Source organism: Acartia tonsa, chromosome 13 (genome assembly GCF_053477335.1).
Source record: "Acartia tonsa isolate MP-2025a chromosome 13, ASM5347733v1, whole genome shotgun sequence".
Taxonomy (NCBI): domain Eukaryota; kingdom Metazoa; phylum Arthropoda; class Copepoda; order Calanoida; family Acartiidae; genus Acartia; species Acartia tonsa.
The window spans coordinates 30,217,731-30,236,549 of NC_137272.1; the positions used below are offsets into that span (position 1 = coordinate 30,217,731).

An 18,819-nucleotide genomic window follows, 5' to 3' on the forward strand; every position below is an offset into this window, starting at 1 on the left:
TTTTTAGCAAATTTACTTACAATTTTGCTTTGACTCTTATACATTCGCATTCTGATTATTCAGTTCTGACATTATACAAGTGTTAATGTCCGTTTGTCCTACCGTTTCAGAGCTTCGCTTTTATGGATGTTGTCATCCTTGTTTTTATAATATTTTCATGATAATTTTTATGCAAAACACTTAAAATTCACTGGGAGAGAGGGGACATTGGACTGTTTATAACACTAGTCCCCAAAGTTTTATAATAACGTTCCTATTCGTTGGCATAACAACTTTGGGTACTTTAGAGGATTTTGATTAATTTAGTTGAGTGTCCAAACGTTTTAACCACTGATGGTAATTTACAGAAGGGGTAATGCTTAAAAATAAAGCAATTCTTATTTTACACATATTTCTTCATATCTTTAGAGTTTTTGGTCCAATTTTCAAAATTTTTGTGGAAAATAATATCATAATTGAATTCAATTCTATTATTGACCTCTAAATGCTCTTTAAATCTCCTTGTCCGAATTATTATCCATGATTTTTTATGCTTCGTTACTTATAAATGTTATCATCCTTGTTGAAATATATACATATATTAAAAAAAAAAACATTTATTTTTTTTATGCGCAGTTGTAGTAAGTCATATCAGAACACATAACATATAATTAACAAATATACAAGTTTAAAAGTAATAGTAGCCTAAGTCAAAGGTTTTAATGGATGTATTATTACTTGGATCTTACACCAGGTTTTGTATGTTCTGTGATAAAGTGAACTTTGTAGTGGGCTAAAATAACTATATCCCCCATCCTCTTTCCTCCTACTGGATAATCGGCCCGACCAATAATGTAGGGTAAAATTGCAACCTAAATTGACGATAATTTTTCTTATGTTATATAATCCACGTATAAAACACATCCATTAAGGTTATATAATCCTTAAGTGAAATTGACTATCATCTAAAAAAAATGATAAATACAGTCTTTAAGTTTCAATTTAATACGCTTATATATATTTAATGTACATATTATGATTTTAAATATATATTGTATTATAGAAAGTTTTCCATTGATAGTAAAATAAAAAAAAAATAAAGGATTAATTCTTGGTTTGTAGTAATTATTTTTACAAAATTGTCTATAATACGACATATGTTTTTAGCACAAAACCGGTGCTTATCCAGCGGAAATCTAACGGATTCCTAGCCATACTGGTTAATATAAGTTCAATCTTCTTAATTTCTTTTTTCGAATTTTAGCTTCAATGGAAGATTAGGACTTCCCAGACCTGAAAAACATAAATATTGAATTATTATAACATCAACAATAAAAAGAAATATAATGCTTATCTATCCTCATGATGAGGCTTTAGATATTATTTTTCAATCTTACAGCAGAGAGAGAGAGAGAGAGAGAGGGGACAATGGGCTGTTTATTATACTAGTCCCCAAAGTTTTCTAATAGCGTTTTTGGCGTTATCCAGAAGGGATAATTTTAAGTTTCATCATTGGGGATGTACATCAATTTATCGGCCATTTTCGTATCCCCTTAGATTCCTGGTTATTCATGATAGACTTCCAAAGAGAAACATTGAAAAGTCGTCCTAAGATCTATTCATTTTAAAATGCTTTTTTACAGTAATCTATTTGGAGTATTTAAACCAGTAAAAATGTCAACTAGGGTTGGGCCGGATACCGGATATCCGGCTGATTTATAATGCCGGATATCCGATATCCGGCCGGCTATCTGGACAATGCCGATATCCGGCAAATTACCGAATATCTGGATGGATAACCGGATATGCGGTATTATAAATCAGCCGGATATCCTGTATCCCGATAGTTTCAATATCTGGTATCCGGTCGTATATTGGAAATGGCCGGATATCCGGCCCAACCCTAATTTCAATATCCATATGTAGTTAAGGAGAAAAAAACATAAATAGACGGAAAAAAATAGTTATAGTTATATAGTGGTTGTCATTACAGGATGATAAATCAGGGATCTAAAGGGATAAGACAATGACCGACAAATTAATGTGAATCTCAAATGATAACCCACAAAATTATCCCCTCTGTAGAATACAATTAGTGGTTGACTTTTATGTAATTTTGATTGGTTAGATCATTAATTTAATCGTTCAAACGTTTCAACTACTTATTGTAATCTACAGAAGAGATAATTGTGTGTATTATTAACATTTGGGATGTACATCAATTAGTCGGCCATTGTCTTATCCCTTTAGATCCCTGAAAGATTCTATATTGTTACCTATATAGTCGATACCGATTTCCGGGCCATCATAGGATATCTTATACTTCTGGATCAACTTGAAAGCAACCATGTAAAGTTCAAGCCTAAATACAGGAAAGTTAAAAATGATTTCTGTCCTTGCATCTATGATTCTGTGCCAATGCTAGTGTAGTGGCCTGGCCTGAAATATAGGTTAGCCGCGCTACCTCTTATAGTTCTATTCCTTGTTGAAAATGTGTAATATCTGCAAATTTTGGTTATTTAATTAGGATCAACTGCAGTTCACGGTAAAATATTCCTGGTAACAAATATTTCCAAAAAATCTATGAATTTTAAAGGCTGCTAGCTGCCAAACGGCTGAACGTACAGATCATGCCTGCACACTGTTTTAAGCGGCATAAGAAGGCCTACAAATAATCTGGAATAGCCATAAATAAATAATGCATAATTATCTCACAGTGCAGAGAAATGCGATCATTGGATCTTGGCTATTCCAGATTATTTGTAGGCCTTCTTATGCCGCTTAAAATGAATGGTGTGCTTAACCCATCCTAAACTGTTTAATTTAAGGGTTAATCATTGTCCAGGGCATGATCTAGGACTATGACACAGACAGATAGACATCCTGTTACTTTTATATAAGGATTATTGTTGAATTACTTAGCAAATCTCTGTCCATGCAGGCTCTAGGACTATGACATAGATAGATAGACATCCTGTTACTTTTATATAAGGATTATTATTGAATTACTTAGCAAATCTCTGTCCTATGCAGGCTCTAGGACTATGACATAGACAGATAGACATCCTGTTACTTTTATATAAAGATTATTATTGAATTACTTAGCAAATATCTGTCCTATGCATGCTCTAGGACTATGACATAGACAGATATATATCCTGTTACTTTTACATAAGGATTATTATTGAATTACTTAGCAAATCTCTGTCCTATGCAGGCTCTAGGACTATGACATAGACAGATAGACATCCTGTTACTTTTATATAAGGATTATTATTGAATTACTTAGCAAATCTCTGTCCTATGCAGGCTCTAGGACTATGACATAGACAGATAGACATCCTGTTACTTTTATATAAGGATTATTATTGAATTACTTAGCAAATCTCTGTCCTATGCATGCTCTAGGACTATGACATAGACAGATAGACATCCTGTTACTTTTATATAAGGATTATTATTGAATTACTTAGCAAATCTCTGTCCTATGCAGGCTCTAGGACTATGACATAGACAGATATACATCCTTTTACTTTAAATAAGGATTATTATTGAATTACTTAGCAAATCTCTGTCCTATGCAGGCTCTAGGACTATGACACAGACAGGTAGACATCCTGTTACTTTTATATAAGGATTATTATTGAATTAATTAGCAAATCTCTGTCCTATAGAGGCTCTAGGACTATGACATAGACAGATAGATATTATGTTACTTTTATATAAGGATTATTATTGAATTACTTAGCAAATCTCTGTCCTATGCAGGCTCTAGGACTATGACATAGACAGATAGATATCCTGTTACTTTTATATAAGGATTATTATTGAATTACTTAGCAAATCTCTGTCCTATGCAGGCTCTAGGACCATGTCCAAAGGGAATGTTGGCATAGGCATTCTTCAATTTCTGGTGCTGAGGGCAACCTTAAAAAAAAAAACAATATAAAACTGGGAGGAAGGGTGCATTGGGCTGTTTATTACCCTAGTCCTCAAAGTCTTATAATAGTGTTTTCTTTTTCGTTGCCTTGACAACCTTGGGGACTTTTATTGAATTTGATTGGTTGGTTCATTTAGTTGAGCGTCCAAACGTTTCAACCACTTTTCGTTATCTACAGAAGGACTATTTTTTTTTATCATCATTTGGAATGTACATCAATTTATTGTCAATTGTCTTATAATTTAATATCCCCTAATATAAGATAAGTTGGCTAGCACAACTAACTTTTAGATTTCTTTAGTTAAATGCTTTGCTAAATAGTAAATGAAAATAATGTTCTTTATTTAAGAATAAACCAGGGTTCGGAAGCCGCGCATAAGCCTCAGTTTTAAACCTGCTTGTGAGCAGAAAAAGAAATTTTTGAAAGAAGGATTGTCTACTAAAGAGACAGTTTTATACATCCAGCTAAATTTTATAGTGATAAAATGACGATTTCACTGAGGCTTACACGCGGCTTACGCGCGGCTTCTGGTTCCTGGAATAAACCCTCAATTATGATAAACAAAAATACTCCTTCCACAGAATTTATAGTTGAAAAGTTTATACCCTTGTACTATGTAAATTCTAATCACAAAAAACCAAAAGATTTTAAGCCATCGAATGACAGAACTTGTTTGTACATTCAATACAATATTCTTCGAATCTAGCATATAGTGGCTCTGTAATCAAATGGGTAGGGATGAAAGAGGTAAAAATAGCTTAAAACCCAACTAGGACCATGCTGTAAAGCTAAATAATAGCCTAAGACCACCCTGGGCCAAACGTGAAGGTACCTAAAATAGAGAACCAAATCGGTTCAGTATTCATAGAGAGCTTCAGTCAAAAACTTGTATTACTTTATATAATAGGATAGGATAAAATTAAAAGATTCTGATTACCCAGAGATGGAGGGGACAATGAGCTTTTTATTACACTGGTCTCCAAAGTTTTATATAGCACTTTCCTATTCGTTGTCTTACAACTTATAGGACTTTAGTGAATTTTGATTGGTTGATTCATTAAGTTGAGTGTTTAAACGTTTTAGCTACTGGTTTTAATCTACAGAAGGGAAAATTTTGTTTATTCTTATTTTTTATAGCCCTGCTGATCACCTCTTATCCAACGTTCAGGCAGAAACTTATCAGGTTGTTGAAAATATTCCTCGTTGTTTTGCATCAGATAACCAACTCTCATTACATAGATGCCTTTTGGAACTTGATACCCACTAAAATAAGAATTTTGTTTTATGTTTTTATGGTTTTCTTTTGGGCTGGCAAAACTGTAATTAATATTATAAATTTATATTTTACTATCAGCAGAAAGCTGTCTAAATATGCTGCGATAAATAATTATGGCACACACAGGTTTCCAAATTATTCTGTAAATATTATAATGATAACATGGCAAAAATTGTAATTTCAACCTTCAGATCAAGTCAAGCAGAGTGTGCCAACACCCTGCTTGATTTAAGGGAATATTTGCATACTCTGCTTTACTAGGGGGAATATTGGCATACTCTGCATTACTTGACAAAATATTGGCATACTCAGTTTTAATTGTTGGGTTTTCACACTCTGCTTGACTTTGATCAAAAATTGGCAGAATGGACAGACCGACCCTAGTTATAGAAAAGTTTCGCATTAAACCTACCTTAGTACTATATCTTGACATGTAGTTCTAGTAGTTCCCATTGCTACTGGGGCTAGCCTCATACTTTCCTGCTGGCATGCCTATAATATATGTTTTAAAATACCACTAGCGACTAGGCCTCAGAGGCCTCTAGTGACACTTTAGGGAATTATGGGTAGGGGAAGTCAATTCTTAATTTGAATTTTAGTTTTAAAAACAAAAAGAAAGAAGTTTTTTGTGGGAGAGGGATCAATTTTTCCAAATGATTTCACTTAGGAGGGCAGAGATACCCTCACCCAAAATAGTTAAAAACCTTCCTTGGTTCTATGAGAAGTTCAACTGTACAAGAGAACCATAACGGTTCAGCGGTTACTAAGATCCTTAGCTACAGACAAAAAGCTTACTACTTTATATCATAGGATAAAATATTTGCATGTTACTCTGTCTGTCTATAAATCTTTCTCTCCGTCTGAAGCAAATAATTAAAAATCTGTAGTATCATTCTTAATAAAAATTATCAAATTACATCTTAGAAGTTATGAAAAAAACAAAGCAGTTGATATGATATATTTATATTTTTAGTAACCTCAGAACTACATGATAAAAGTTTCTTTTATAAAGCAAAGTTTTTCTATAATTACGATCGGTACGTCCGTCTGCAGCGGTTAGCCCTTTTCGTTATATTAGGCATATTAGAGTTGACCTATCGATTTCAAACTTTATTGATGATTTCTATAAAGGTTAGGTATAAGAATTAGAAAACGTAGCAACTCTTTAATCGTTACCAGAAAGTCCGAATTTACATTTGAGAAATTTTGACAACATTTCTTTGTATGATATGATTATCCTATTCATCTGATTTCTAACACTCTACAAGAGTTATTGTTCGTTTGTCCTTCCTTCTGATTTTAGTCGCTTCTATGGATATTTATATTGTTTTACTTTGTTTATAAACCACAATTATATTCTTGAAATAAATTAAAACCTTAAGAAATCTCATCTCAGCTAGGGCTGTTTCTGTCATTTTTCCATCTTTACCAATAGCCTAAAAACACAACAAAATATCATTTTGTTCAACTTAATTCAATTTAAGGGTTTCAAGGGAAGTAGCCTTTTCTTTCCCCCTTCGGGGCTAACGAAAAAGATATTGATCATGGAAAGAAAAAATTTTATTTTGATTTGGTTTAATAGGGACAATTATTTGTCTCTTGGCTTCTCCCTGAATATAGATAGACACAAAACAACCTTAATTGAATAGAATTAATTAGTTGTATATTATTCTTTTACATTAGGACAGTTTCAAGTTTTGATGGTGCTAAAATATATTGTATTTAAACCCTTCAAATAACAAATATATACCCCAAAAAGATTCCAGGAGTGTAATCAGCCCCCCTCCCCCACCCCTTATTTGTAAACTTTAGCCCCAGGATAGTTTTATTTAAATTTTGGGAGAAGGGGTTAAGAACAACTATCGACGAAGCCCAATCTGTCCCACTGTGAGGAAGACGATTCCTATATGACGTAATATAAAGGAAAAAGAAAAAGGGAAGGGGGGAAAGAAAATCTCTTCAAAAGAGATGGGAGAAAAGCGAATCGTCTTCCTCACAGTGGGACAGATTGGGCTTCGTCACAACTATCTAACCTGAATTATTTCTTGGTAAAGTATCTCTTGTTTGTCTGGATTAGTTGCCAGATGGTACAACAAGAATGCGGCAGTGTTTCCAGTTGTATCTAATTATAAGGGCAAAATTTCAATAATCTTTAACATTAGAGTAAAACACTATTGGGGAAGGGGTTATATAACTGTATGTCCCCTTTCCAAGGACCTTGTGCCCACTTTCAATTAAGTCTTTGAAAATCAATCAATGACGTAGGGAATATTAACACAGCCAAGTCGCTACAAAACAGCAGAAAGTAATTTGCTTGGAGACGAAAAAGGTCCTTAACAGGGGGGATCCAGGTAGTTGTCTGATTATACATTCCATAAATTTATTTCTTTAACACGCATATCTTGTTCAATAACACACTTTCTGTAATGTCAGTTTTTCCCTTGAATTTTTAAGATATTAGAATTTTATAAGTTTCATTTTCTTTACCCTCTATCAAATATAAACTTTATTAAAAGGGATTTGTTTAATTTTGAAATTTCCTAAAATAGAAGGATTTAACATACAATACTATTTTTTTAATTTGTGTGTTTGTTTGTTTGTTGAAGGAATATTTTTTATGATATAAAAAATTATAACGTTGTGGTCATTTCAACAAAAAGTGGTATATTTAACAATTGATTTTGCTGTATAAATAGTATATTCACTGTTATTTATCAAATCGTATCATAGATTTCTGATGGTAAAATTAAGAAGAATAAAATTGATTCCAGTTTTGTTGCCCCGGCCAACAAAAGTGACTTTAATAAGATACAAAGCATGGTTTTTCGATATGGTTGAGAACTGGTTCTAATCCAGCGGATATTTAACGTTTTCTTACTAGAAAGGAAAATGTGTACCTATGCCAGCAGCCAGGGCGTCAGCTGCCATAATAAGAGGAACATCTGAATCATATCCACACTTCTCTATCAACTTTCCCAATATGGAACCTAAGTAAAGTATTATTTAATACCTACATTTGCGACAACTTTTATAACACTGCAACTCCCAATTTTTAACAACTACAAGAGAACCACCCCCCCCCCTTCCCCATTTACTCTCGTATTGAATCGAACTGGCGACATACGGGAAATATTCTTAAATATTTTGCAATCAAATCCTTATATAAAAGTAACAACATGTCTTTCTGTATGTGTGTATCAAAGGATCTCGCTAGCCGCTAAACTGTTATGGTCCTTCTCAGCATTGAAGCTTCTCATAGGTCTAGGGAAGGTTTATATATATGGGGGGATGGTACCAAAACCTTGTCAAGATGGTCGACTTCCTCCCTCCCATACATTACAGTGCACCCTGAGGCCTTCTGGTGCATAACCTCTAGTAAAAGAAAAAAAAGGATGACGACATCCATAAGCAGCGAAGCACAAAATCTATTGTGAAATTTTCAGCCTTCTATCTTTTACAGGATCCGAGAACAACAGTTGTTAAGAATAAAAGCGGCTAAAAAGCTGCTTAAAATCAGTCCGACCGCTACGGATGTTTAACACTTTATTATGGTCCATTTTGATGGGAATGTTGATAAAAAGTTTCAGACTTCTATCTTTTATAGGAGATGAGAGAATCATGTTTCTCCAAAAACGTTTTCAGACATACATACATACAGATGGACATTCAAATTATTGAGTAGCTTCGCTACTAAAAACCTTAAAATGTTGTATTCGATATATTAAGTTCTTAAGTTTCATCAGGGATTTTTCAAAAGTGAAAAAAATGTCCAAGAGAATAACGCCGAAAATATTTAAGACATCAAAATTATTCATCATACCTTCCAGAGAGCCATCTACTTTATGCTTTTGAATGGATTCTTTAACTTTAGCCATGATCAATGTTCCTATATCATCCATTATTTGCACATACTCCTGCATAAGTATCACACATTCAATTTTTTGGAGGCAAAAGCTTTTTTATGCTTCCTTTGTCTGTCTGTTTATACGTTTGTCTCTCTAGAAACAACGTATAGTGTCCAATAAATAATGTCATCATACAATAGAAATGGCCAATGATAGGCCAGTATACTATTTACCATTTATCAATTACAATGAAGCTAGTAAAAGTGGCTGACTCAGACGTCATAATCTGAGTCAGCTACTTTTACTAACTTCAATTACAATGTATACTAGCCTAATATTGGTCATTTGTATTGTATGATGTCATTTTTTATTGAACACTATACGCTGTTTCGTGTTTATGTCTAACTATCCATAAATATGGCTCTCCTTTCTTCTGTTTGTTTTTCCGTCTTTCTGTCCTTCCGTCCTTAATAGTAAACTCTACATCTCAATTTGACCGTAGGGTGTACGTAAATGTTTGGAAACACCGATTTCAGCAACTTTTATTTCTTGAAATCCAAAAAATTATGACCTTCTACTCGTATGTCAATGTTTTTCAAAGTATCAATGAATACATCTTTAATTTGTAAATTTGATGCTTTATTAAAGTCAAACTACAGATTTTACTATTTTAGTTGTAAGATTTATAATGCTCTACTAATAAAATTTTTAAAATTTTTTTTTTATTCAGTTAGGTAATTATTGTATTTTTCTAGTCCTATTACATAAAGTAGTAAGCTTTTTTGTTTGTGGCGATGAATCTCGCTGACCGCTGAACCGATATGGTTCTCCTTTAAAAAGAAGCTTTTCATAAGTCCAGAGAGGGTTATTTACTATTTTAGGGAAGGGCATCTTCACCCTTCCAATAAAAGATGAACCTCCCAACACCCCCAACAAAAATTTTTTTAACTCAAATTGAAAATAAGGGGGGAAGGGCGACTTCCGTATCTCCCCATCTTAAAGGCCCCCAGAGGCTTCCAGGGGGCGTAGTTGCTAATAACTAAAAGTAAAATGTGTTTCCTTGTAAACAGGAACGAACTTTGCAATGCTGGCGGGGACAGCTCCTGCAGATGCAAACAGATCAAAACTTTTGTTCACTTTGGTCACGATTGTTTTTCCAATCTCGGAACCTAAAACAAATTTAATTTAAGAATTATATATTATAAAAAATAACAGGGTGTCTGTTTGTGTGTCTGTCTGTCTGTACCGAAAGATCTCGCAAACATGTAGATAGATATGGTTCTCCATTTCAATGTAGATCCTGGCAAGGTTTATTGCTATTTTGTGGGAGGGTACCACCACAACCCCTAGAAAAAATCCCCCCCCCCCCAATAAAAACAATTTTATTCAGTTTTTCTTTTCAAAGTTAAAATTGGAAATGGGGTTGGGTTGTTGCTTACTTTGAAAAACCTGGATAACCTCTATAGGACGGGATATACCATTAGGTGTTATTTTGGTGTATCTCAAATCTTGCTACTAATTAAGTTAATGATTACGCGGCCAAACCTGTCTGTAGAACCAACCCTTTGACTGCACGACCTTTGTCTGAGAAGTCCTAACTGTGCATGGTAATTATTTGCGCCTGTTATGAGCGAAGGCATTCCCCTGCTCTAACCATTTATGTCGGGTCGAGGTTCGAACCTGTCACCTTCCCGACAACGAGCAGATGCGCTACGTGTTACGTCACAGTCTCAGGTTGATTACCTTGGATAACATTGAGTTTAGTCCCGATAAACATCACTCCAATGGCGTCCAGTGCAAACTCATACAATGACCTATGAAAGACTTCATAATTTAATTCAAAACTTTACAGGAAGTTGGTAGGGGAGAGGGACGACCCACCACCTTAAATTTAAGGTTTTTTTCTTAAATTTAGGAGATCTGATTTATTTTCTATGCGCCAATGTTGCTTGAAGGATGGAGGTACCCTATATCTCAAAAAAATATTGTTAGCTATATCTTTTGATACAAACACAGAGACATCCTCTTACTTTTACAAATAAGGATTCAAATAAAAATGTAAAGTAGGAAAAGAAAGTTTTGAAAAGCTTTTTGAAAAAAAAGGTGCAATTTAAAACTGGAAATAAAGAAAAAAGTTAAAAGAATTTATTCCTAGTGATATCATCAACTTCTCTTTTTTCATCAACAATACTTTCAACCTTAAAAAAAAATAATTTTATAAGAAGCAGCTTTAAGTGCTTTAATATAGAAAGACGTCATACAATACAAATGCACAGTATACATTTATATTGACTCATGGTAAAATGTATACTGGCCTTTCATTAGTTATTTGTATTGTATGACGTCATAATCTTTGCATAATATTTTTAAAAAATTTATTTAAACATATTTATACAAATTACATATGACATATGCTTCGACCCTAACTTCTCAGAGAGGGCAAGAAAGATCATTAAAATGTTAAAACCACCCCAAGACATTTAAAAAGCTGAGAAGCATTTTCTGAAATTTTTTTTTGGAAAAAAACATATTACTTAATAAAAAAGACTAGTTGCTTCGCCTCTAGGGAAGGGGAAAGGTGATAAGAAAAATAACCTTAGAAGAGAAATAATGATCATTTCGAAACATTCAAGACAATAAATTAAGTGATGGGTTAGTGAAGGGGGTCGAAAGACGAAAATGAAAGGGACTGGAGTGGGGGTGTGGAAGAGAAGGGGGTTAAATCATAAAAATCGGCAACGAGGCAGCTTATAGTGCCTAATAAAAATGACGTCAGACAATACAAATGTTAGGCCAGTATAATTTTAACATTGGTCAATTACAATGTATATTGGCCTATGATTGGTCATTTGTATTGTATGACGTCATTTCTTATTTGGAACTATAACCTGATTTATCGGAAACCTTCAAACATTACAGACAGACAGAAAGATAGAAACAAAAACTAATAGAGTGGCTTCGCTACTAAAAAGGAAAACTAACTTTCTGAATAAAATCATCCATAATATCGGACATTTCATCAATGTAGAAAAGAGCACTTTTCGGCCTCATCATGTCCTAATAATGAAAAAGAATAATTATAAAAATTATAATCTAATTATTCCTATTCATCCTAGGAATCACAACTAAATCAATCTACTTAAAAATATACTACCATCTAAAAAAAATTAGCATTTTTGAAGAAGTAACTTATAGCGCCTAATAAAAAATGACGTCAAACAATACAAATGACCAATGATAGGCCAGTATACATTTTACCATTGGCCAATTACAATGTGTACTAACCTATTATTGGTCGTTTGTATTGTATGACGTCCTTTTTTATTCGCAATTAAAGCTGCTTCATTTTTAAAATGAACCAAGGACGTTCAGGTTATGATTGCAGTGTTGCTAAACTTACAAGATTATTATAACAGCAATTCTTATGCATGTTTTAAATTGGTTGGAGTATTCTAACTCGTCTATTGATTTACATCCGAAGCTTTTCTGTGATATAAAATCGAAAGTAACGCTTAAAAGGCCAATAAATATTTTATATTATGTAAACATTTTTAGTAGCAAATATACTCCGTCAGTCCGTCTGTCAGTACGTAACGCTATTGGGAAAATGTTATTTTCTCGGATGCTATTCAAAAGAGATGGATGTAATTTTTTGGGAAGATGATCATCCGGTATTAAACATTAAATGATATATGTAAAAAAAGGTTTCGTGATTATTTTCTTGTGTGACAATTGAAATCACTTAAAACTTCTATCCATTATTTTTGTGCTTCACTACTTATGGATGTTGTCATCCTTGTTGCTATGCGATTTATGTATTATACCTGTTGAACTAGAGATCTAAAATTATGCCAATCTTCACCACTACTAAGCAAGCCTGAATCAAATTATATTTAGATTAGTTAATGTAAGGAAATTTTGATTGCTACAGTGTTTTATGTCAGGGATCTAAATGGATAAGACAATTTCTGACTAATTTATGTACATCCCCTATGTTAATACACTAAATTACCCCTTCTGTAGATTACAGTTAGTGGTTGGACACTAAATTTAATAAACCAACCAATTAAATTAATTAAAAGTCCCTAAAGTTGTTAAGAAACGTAATTATAAAACAGCACACTGTTCCATCTCTCTCTGTTTTTAAGTTAATATAAGAATAAAGGTATTTAATGAATAAAAAAAATAAAGGTTAAACAATCTTCTGAAAGATATTGGGCCAAATCCTACACAATTTCTTTGGGTAGCCTAGGAGTTTAATAGACACTTATCCGCGGAAAACGAAATAAACTGTAAATATTCAGTTTTGTTGGCCTATTCAATCTCACCTGGACTTGAAAACAGATGCTTGAGTTGATCTTTTCGCACCCTCTCAAATAATTCAAAAGCTGAGATTTGTGGATATTTTCCTTCTGTACTGTACAATTTCTATCAACAGTTGAGTTGGAAAAAGGCAGGGATCTAAAGGGATAAGACAATGATCGATAAATTGATTTAACCCTCAATGATGATACACACAATTATCCCAACTGTAGATTAAAATTTTTGGTTGAAACATTTGAATACTCAACTTAATAAACCAACCAATAAAAATTTAATAAAAGCCCCCAAAGAACCACGAATAAGAAAGCATTATAGAGATGCTTCTCTTATACCATTGTACGTTGTTGTCCTTGGAATCGGTATTCCAAAAATCACATTAAAATTAGTTGTTAAAAAAGTTAAAAATCAAAAAATATAAATTATCAGGAATAATTAGGCAAAGTTTGAAATCGATAAGACAATTCTAACGTGCCTAAATTAATAAAAAAAATATCCGTTCCGGACAGATGGACCGACTCTAATTAGAGAAAAGCTTCGCTTTTAAAAATATGGCCAATTTATCAGTTTGAGAATTATGTTAAAAAGTTTGGGGGATTTTTTTCTAACTTTCCTGTGAATCTTCAGCAGATGTAATGAATAGAATATCTTGATGTGGCAATCTATAAAACATAATTTTATATTTTAACCTTACCAACTCCCTCTTAATTTTTTTTATCTATCATTTTAATTGTTTGAAAGATAAAGTTACAAAAATTGTTACTTTTCAAATGGCACAAATGCAACTAGTCACGACCAGTAAAGGGGCGTCGTAGCTTAGTGGTAACGCACTGAGTTCGAGTTCAAGTCCCCCCGTGGTAACTCAAGTTTCTCAGTCGCAATTCATTCACGCAACTTCCCCTTGGTTGTGTAAGAAGGGTGACAAATAGGTAGTTTGGATACCCAATAGTCTCGTACATAATATCAGTGCAACCCTTACCCAAGCTCCTCTATGGAGAGCGTCATTCATTACAATGACTTAAATTGGGACACCTGCAATACTCGGCGAGAGTGAAGTAATAAAGAGTAGGTCCCTTGAGACAGCGGATCTAGTACTTAAGCGTGGACCTTGGGCTGGCCCTGGTGATAGCATACAAAAGTGTCTCGTCCTACTCCATGATTAATTAGATCCAAACACTAAGAAACTATGGCTACATACACTCCAGTAATTTCCAAGATCTTTACCCCCAGAGAAAATAAAATTATCAATCTTGGACAATTTAATAGCTTACTTCATTTTATAGATAGGTCCATATTCATTAAACATCTTCTTATGGAAATCAGCGGCATTTTTCAACTTCTCTTTGTTGGCAAAGAACAGTGTGTTTCCAATTATGGGCCATGCTGAAAATTAATAATCTAATCAAAATAATAAGTTTCTCCAGGGATTTAAAGGGATAAGAGAGTGACCGATAAATTAATGTACATCACCATTGATGATACACAAAATTACTTCTTCTGTAGCGTAAAATTAGTGGTTGAAATGTTTAAACACTCAACTTAATTAACCAACTAATCAAAATTTTCTTTCTCTCTGATTTCATAACTGATAGACAGACAGACAAAGTAAACTATATATTAGCTCTGCTAATTCAAATTACTATGAGGTGCCGAGAATTTGTGAGTATGGCTTGGCTCTGACATATTCTTCATCCACAGCTGTGGTGTTGTTGTTGTTGACGTACTGACAGACGGATGGACAGACAAAGTATATTATAGAGTAGCTCTGCTAATACAAATTACAATGGGGTGCTGGAATTTGTGAGTATGGCTTGGCTCTGGCATATTCTTCATCCGCAGTGGTGGTGTTGTTGTTGTTGACTGTCTGACCCAAAGTTGCTGTTGCTGCGCTACTCTCATTTCTAGTATAGAAAACAAGGATGACAACATCCATTGGTAGGATGCATTCGGTTGTAAATTACACCATTACCTAAAGTTATTTCTAGTATAAACTAAATCTGACATGGATCTTGAAGCAATGAAGCAGAGCATTTTGCCGATGTTAAAAATTTGAAGATTTTGTGTAGTAAAAGTTGTCGCAAATATAGGTATTAAATAAAGATGACACAAGGTGGTGTTGTTGTTGACTGTATGACCCAGTTGTGGTTGCTGCGCTACTTTTCAGAGATCTAAAGGGATAAGACAATGGCCGGTTGATTTATGTCCATCTCCAATGATTATACACAAAATTATCCCTTCTATAGACTACAATTTGGACACTCAATTTAATTAACAAAGAACAACCCAATTAAAATTCATTTAATGTCCCCAAAAATGTTGAGTTTATGGATAAAAAAAGTTATTATAAAACTTTGGGGACTAGTGTAATTAACAGTCCAATGTCCTCTCCCTCCATGGCTACTCTCATTTCTAGTACAGTAAACAAGGATGACAATATCCATGGGTAGGAGGCAGGGAGGTTAATTGGAATATAAATTATACCAGTATCTAAAGTTATTTCTAGGTTAGTTAACAAGGATGACAACATTCATAGGTAGGATTAAGGGAGGGGACATTTGATTGTAAATTACACAATCACCATAAGTTATTTCTAGTATAAACTAAATTTGACATAGATCTTGAAGCAATGAAGCAGAACATTTTGCCGATGTTAAAAATTGGAAGATTCTGTGTAGTTAAAAGGTTTTCGTTAATTTTTATAATCGCTACGGCTCTAAATCCCTAGATAATGTTACTTAATATTTCTTGGAATTTTGTTATCTTTTCCAAGAATTTTTAGGTAAAGAAGCTACTCTATAATTCACTTTGCCTGTATGTTCTCTCGTCAAACCGTAATGCTATGAAGGAATAGAGATTTACTCAGCTGCTATTAAAGCTAATTCTCTGGGATTTTTTAACATAAATAACTTATGGATGTTGTCATCCTTGTTTTATAGTTAAAGACTGCAAGATTAAATAGTTTAAGCTATGAACAAAATAAACGAACAAGATTAGCTGTTTGTAAAAACGTATGTCCATACTTGATAAAACCTGTAAGTGCTTGGACGTCCTTGGTTAAGCCAATAAATAAGAAAATGTTATTATAAAACTTTGGGAACCAGTGTAATAAACATCACACAAACCTTCAATATTTAATAAAAGTACCCAAAGTTTGTCACAAAAAAAATAAATTGCTTTCAAAACCTTGGGTACCGTATATAAAAATATGTTACCTTATCGCCAGGTATGTTGAATAGGAAAATTTTGTCTTACTTAGCAAACCATGCAGTTTAGAATTCATTTTAAATATATAATTGTAGTCTGAAATAAATAGTTAACAATATGTATATAAGAATATTCAATTAACAGACAACATCCATAAAAGCGAGGCTCTTAATTCAAAACAAAGGACAAATAAACATAAACACTGAGTGTCAGATCTGAAAAAGCAGAATATAAATGTATAAGTATAAAGTATAAACAAAATTGTAAGTAAAATTGTTGCAAAATTGATTAAATACAGGATACTGTTTAAGGACTTACTTACATTTTTAGGACTTGATAACATTATACTCAGATGAATAGGATAATTACATCACATAAAAAAATGTATTATGTTATAAATGGACGTAAGGAAATTCGGATCACGATTATAGAGTTGCTACGCTTCCTAATTCGTACGTAACTTTTATAAGAATCTCATGCAAATGTTGAAAACGATAGAACAATTCTAAACTGTCCTAATTAACAAAAAGCCCTAGCCACCGTCAGACGTACGGACGGACCAATCCTAATTATAGAAAAGCTTTGCTTTCGAAAATTGCAAAAGACAACTTGAAGGATCAAAAATTAAGTTGTAAAGAGTTCCTCTTTAAATAAATTTCCACGGGTATCTTCAGCGATAAGAGACAATGGTCGATATATCCAGATAAAAAAAAATAATGACTAAATTTAACCTTTCGATTCTGTAATTTATTGGCGGAAAAGTATGGGCACTTTAAGTTTGTACAAACCAATAAGGATTTATTAAAAGAAGCCAAAGTTTTAAAACTCTTAAAAATTTGGGTGCCATTTTGTCGTATAAGGCTCTCCAACAGATCTATAGATGTATATATATATATAACTGCATTCCCTCTTTTCCAATGACCTTTTTCGTCTGCTAGCAACTGGTTAATTTCTGCTACTTGGCTGTGTTAATATTCCCGCCACCATTTAGTTGATTTTCAAAGATCCAATTGATAGTCGGCTCAAGACCATTATAATAGGGAATTACAGATATTTTACCCCTTCCCCCTCCAGTGTTTTACTCTAATGTCTCAAAAAAATTTGGGTGTTAAAAAGAACAAAAATAATTATATGTTCTGTGGCTCTTTTTTTAAGAAAAAAGGAAAGCCAGAGAGACCAGGAAGGAAGTGGACAATAGGCTGTTTATTACACTAGTCCCCAAAGAAATCGAAGACCGTTTTCTTATTCATTGGCTCTACAACTTTGGGGACTTTTATTGAATTTTGATTTGTTGGTTCTTTAAGCTGAGTATCCAAACGTTTCAACCACAAAATGTAGTCTACATAAAATTTTGTGTAGCATTATGTGGGATGTACAACAATTTATCGTCATTGTCTTATCCCTTTAGATAGAGAGAAAAAAGAGAGAGAGCGAAACATAGATTTATGATGGAGAAATAGTTAAATACATTAACAAATAATAAGAAGATAGAAAGAAAGAAAGAGAGAGAGAGAGAGAGAGAGAGAGAGAGAGAGAGAGAGAGAGAGAGAGAGAGAGAGAGAGAGAGAGAGAGAGAGAGAGAGAGAGAGAGAGAGATAGGGGTGGAAAAAAATAAAGAGATGAGGAGAGAGAAGGACAGGGAGAGAGGGAGAAAAGTGAAAGTCTGTTAGAAAGCTTTGTACTGTACATATCACTTATATTATACATCACATTTTTATAAAAAAAAAATGATTTATGTCATAAAATAGAAAATATTAGCTGTTCAAGAAGATTCTTTTGTATACATACACACACACACACACAAGATATTGAATGTTTCTTGTGAACAAGCTATGTACTAACTAAGACTTAGACTAAGTCAATAAACACAAACCTAAACATGACAATGGAGGGAGCGAACATTAGACTGAAAATTACCCAATGTGTTAAAACACTTTTATGAAACTGTGTGTGTGTTATTGATGACTTTAAGTCAACGGAGAAGAAAAACTGAACGTATAAATTCGATTGTTTTAGTCTAATAAACAGATCTATAGTATAGATGTTTATACTGACAACTACCTCCCTTCCTTTTTCAATGCCCCTTTTCGTCTGCTTCTAAATTATTTTCTGCTACTTTGCTGTGTTAAAATAAGCGACACCATTGATTTGGGTGATTTTCAATGACTCAATAGAAAGGTTGATGCGATGGGGAGATACAGTTATTTAACCCTTTCTCCCTCTAGTGTTTTACTCAAATCAATGTCTAATATGT

At 33.3% G+C, this 18,819-nt stretch overlaps 1 protein-coding gene across 1 annotated transcript; it reads right to left on the bottom strand.

Moving 5' to 3' along the window:
• Positions 1–589: 589 nt before the first annotated feature.
• On the bottom strand, positions 590–16,657 carry LOC145335449 (putative cytochrome P450 49a1). The gene is made up of 19 exons (XM_080181196.1): positions 16,574–16,657; positions 15,144–15,262; positions 14,633–14,744; positions 13,975–14,023; positions 13,370–13,469; positions 12,866–12,918; positions 12,024–12,098; positions 11,192–11,239; positions 10,785–10,854; positions 10,099–10,210; positions 9,017–9,108; positions 8,094–8,183; positions 7,230–7,318; positions 6,573–6,632; positions 5,609–5,688; positions 5,071–5,183; positions 3,816–3,906; positions 2,256–2,341; positions 590–1,272 (listed from the first exon to the last, which is right to left on the bottom strand). The coding sequence occupies exons 1-19, from the start codon at positions 16,639–16,641 to the stop codon at positions 1,220–1,222; spliced, it is 1,560 nt and encodes a 519-aa protein (XP_080037322.1). The 5' UTR covers positions 16,642–16,657; the 3' UTR covers positions 590–1,219.
• Positions 16,658–18,819: the final 2,162 nt, after the last annotated feature.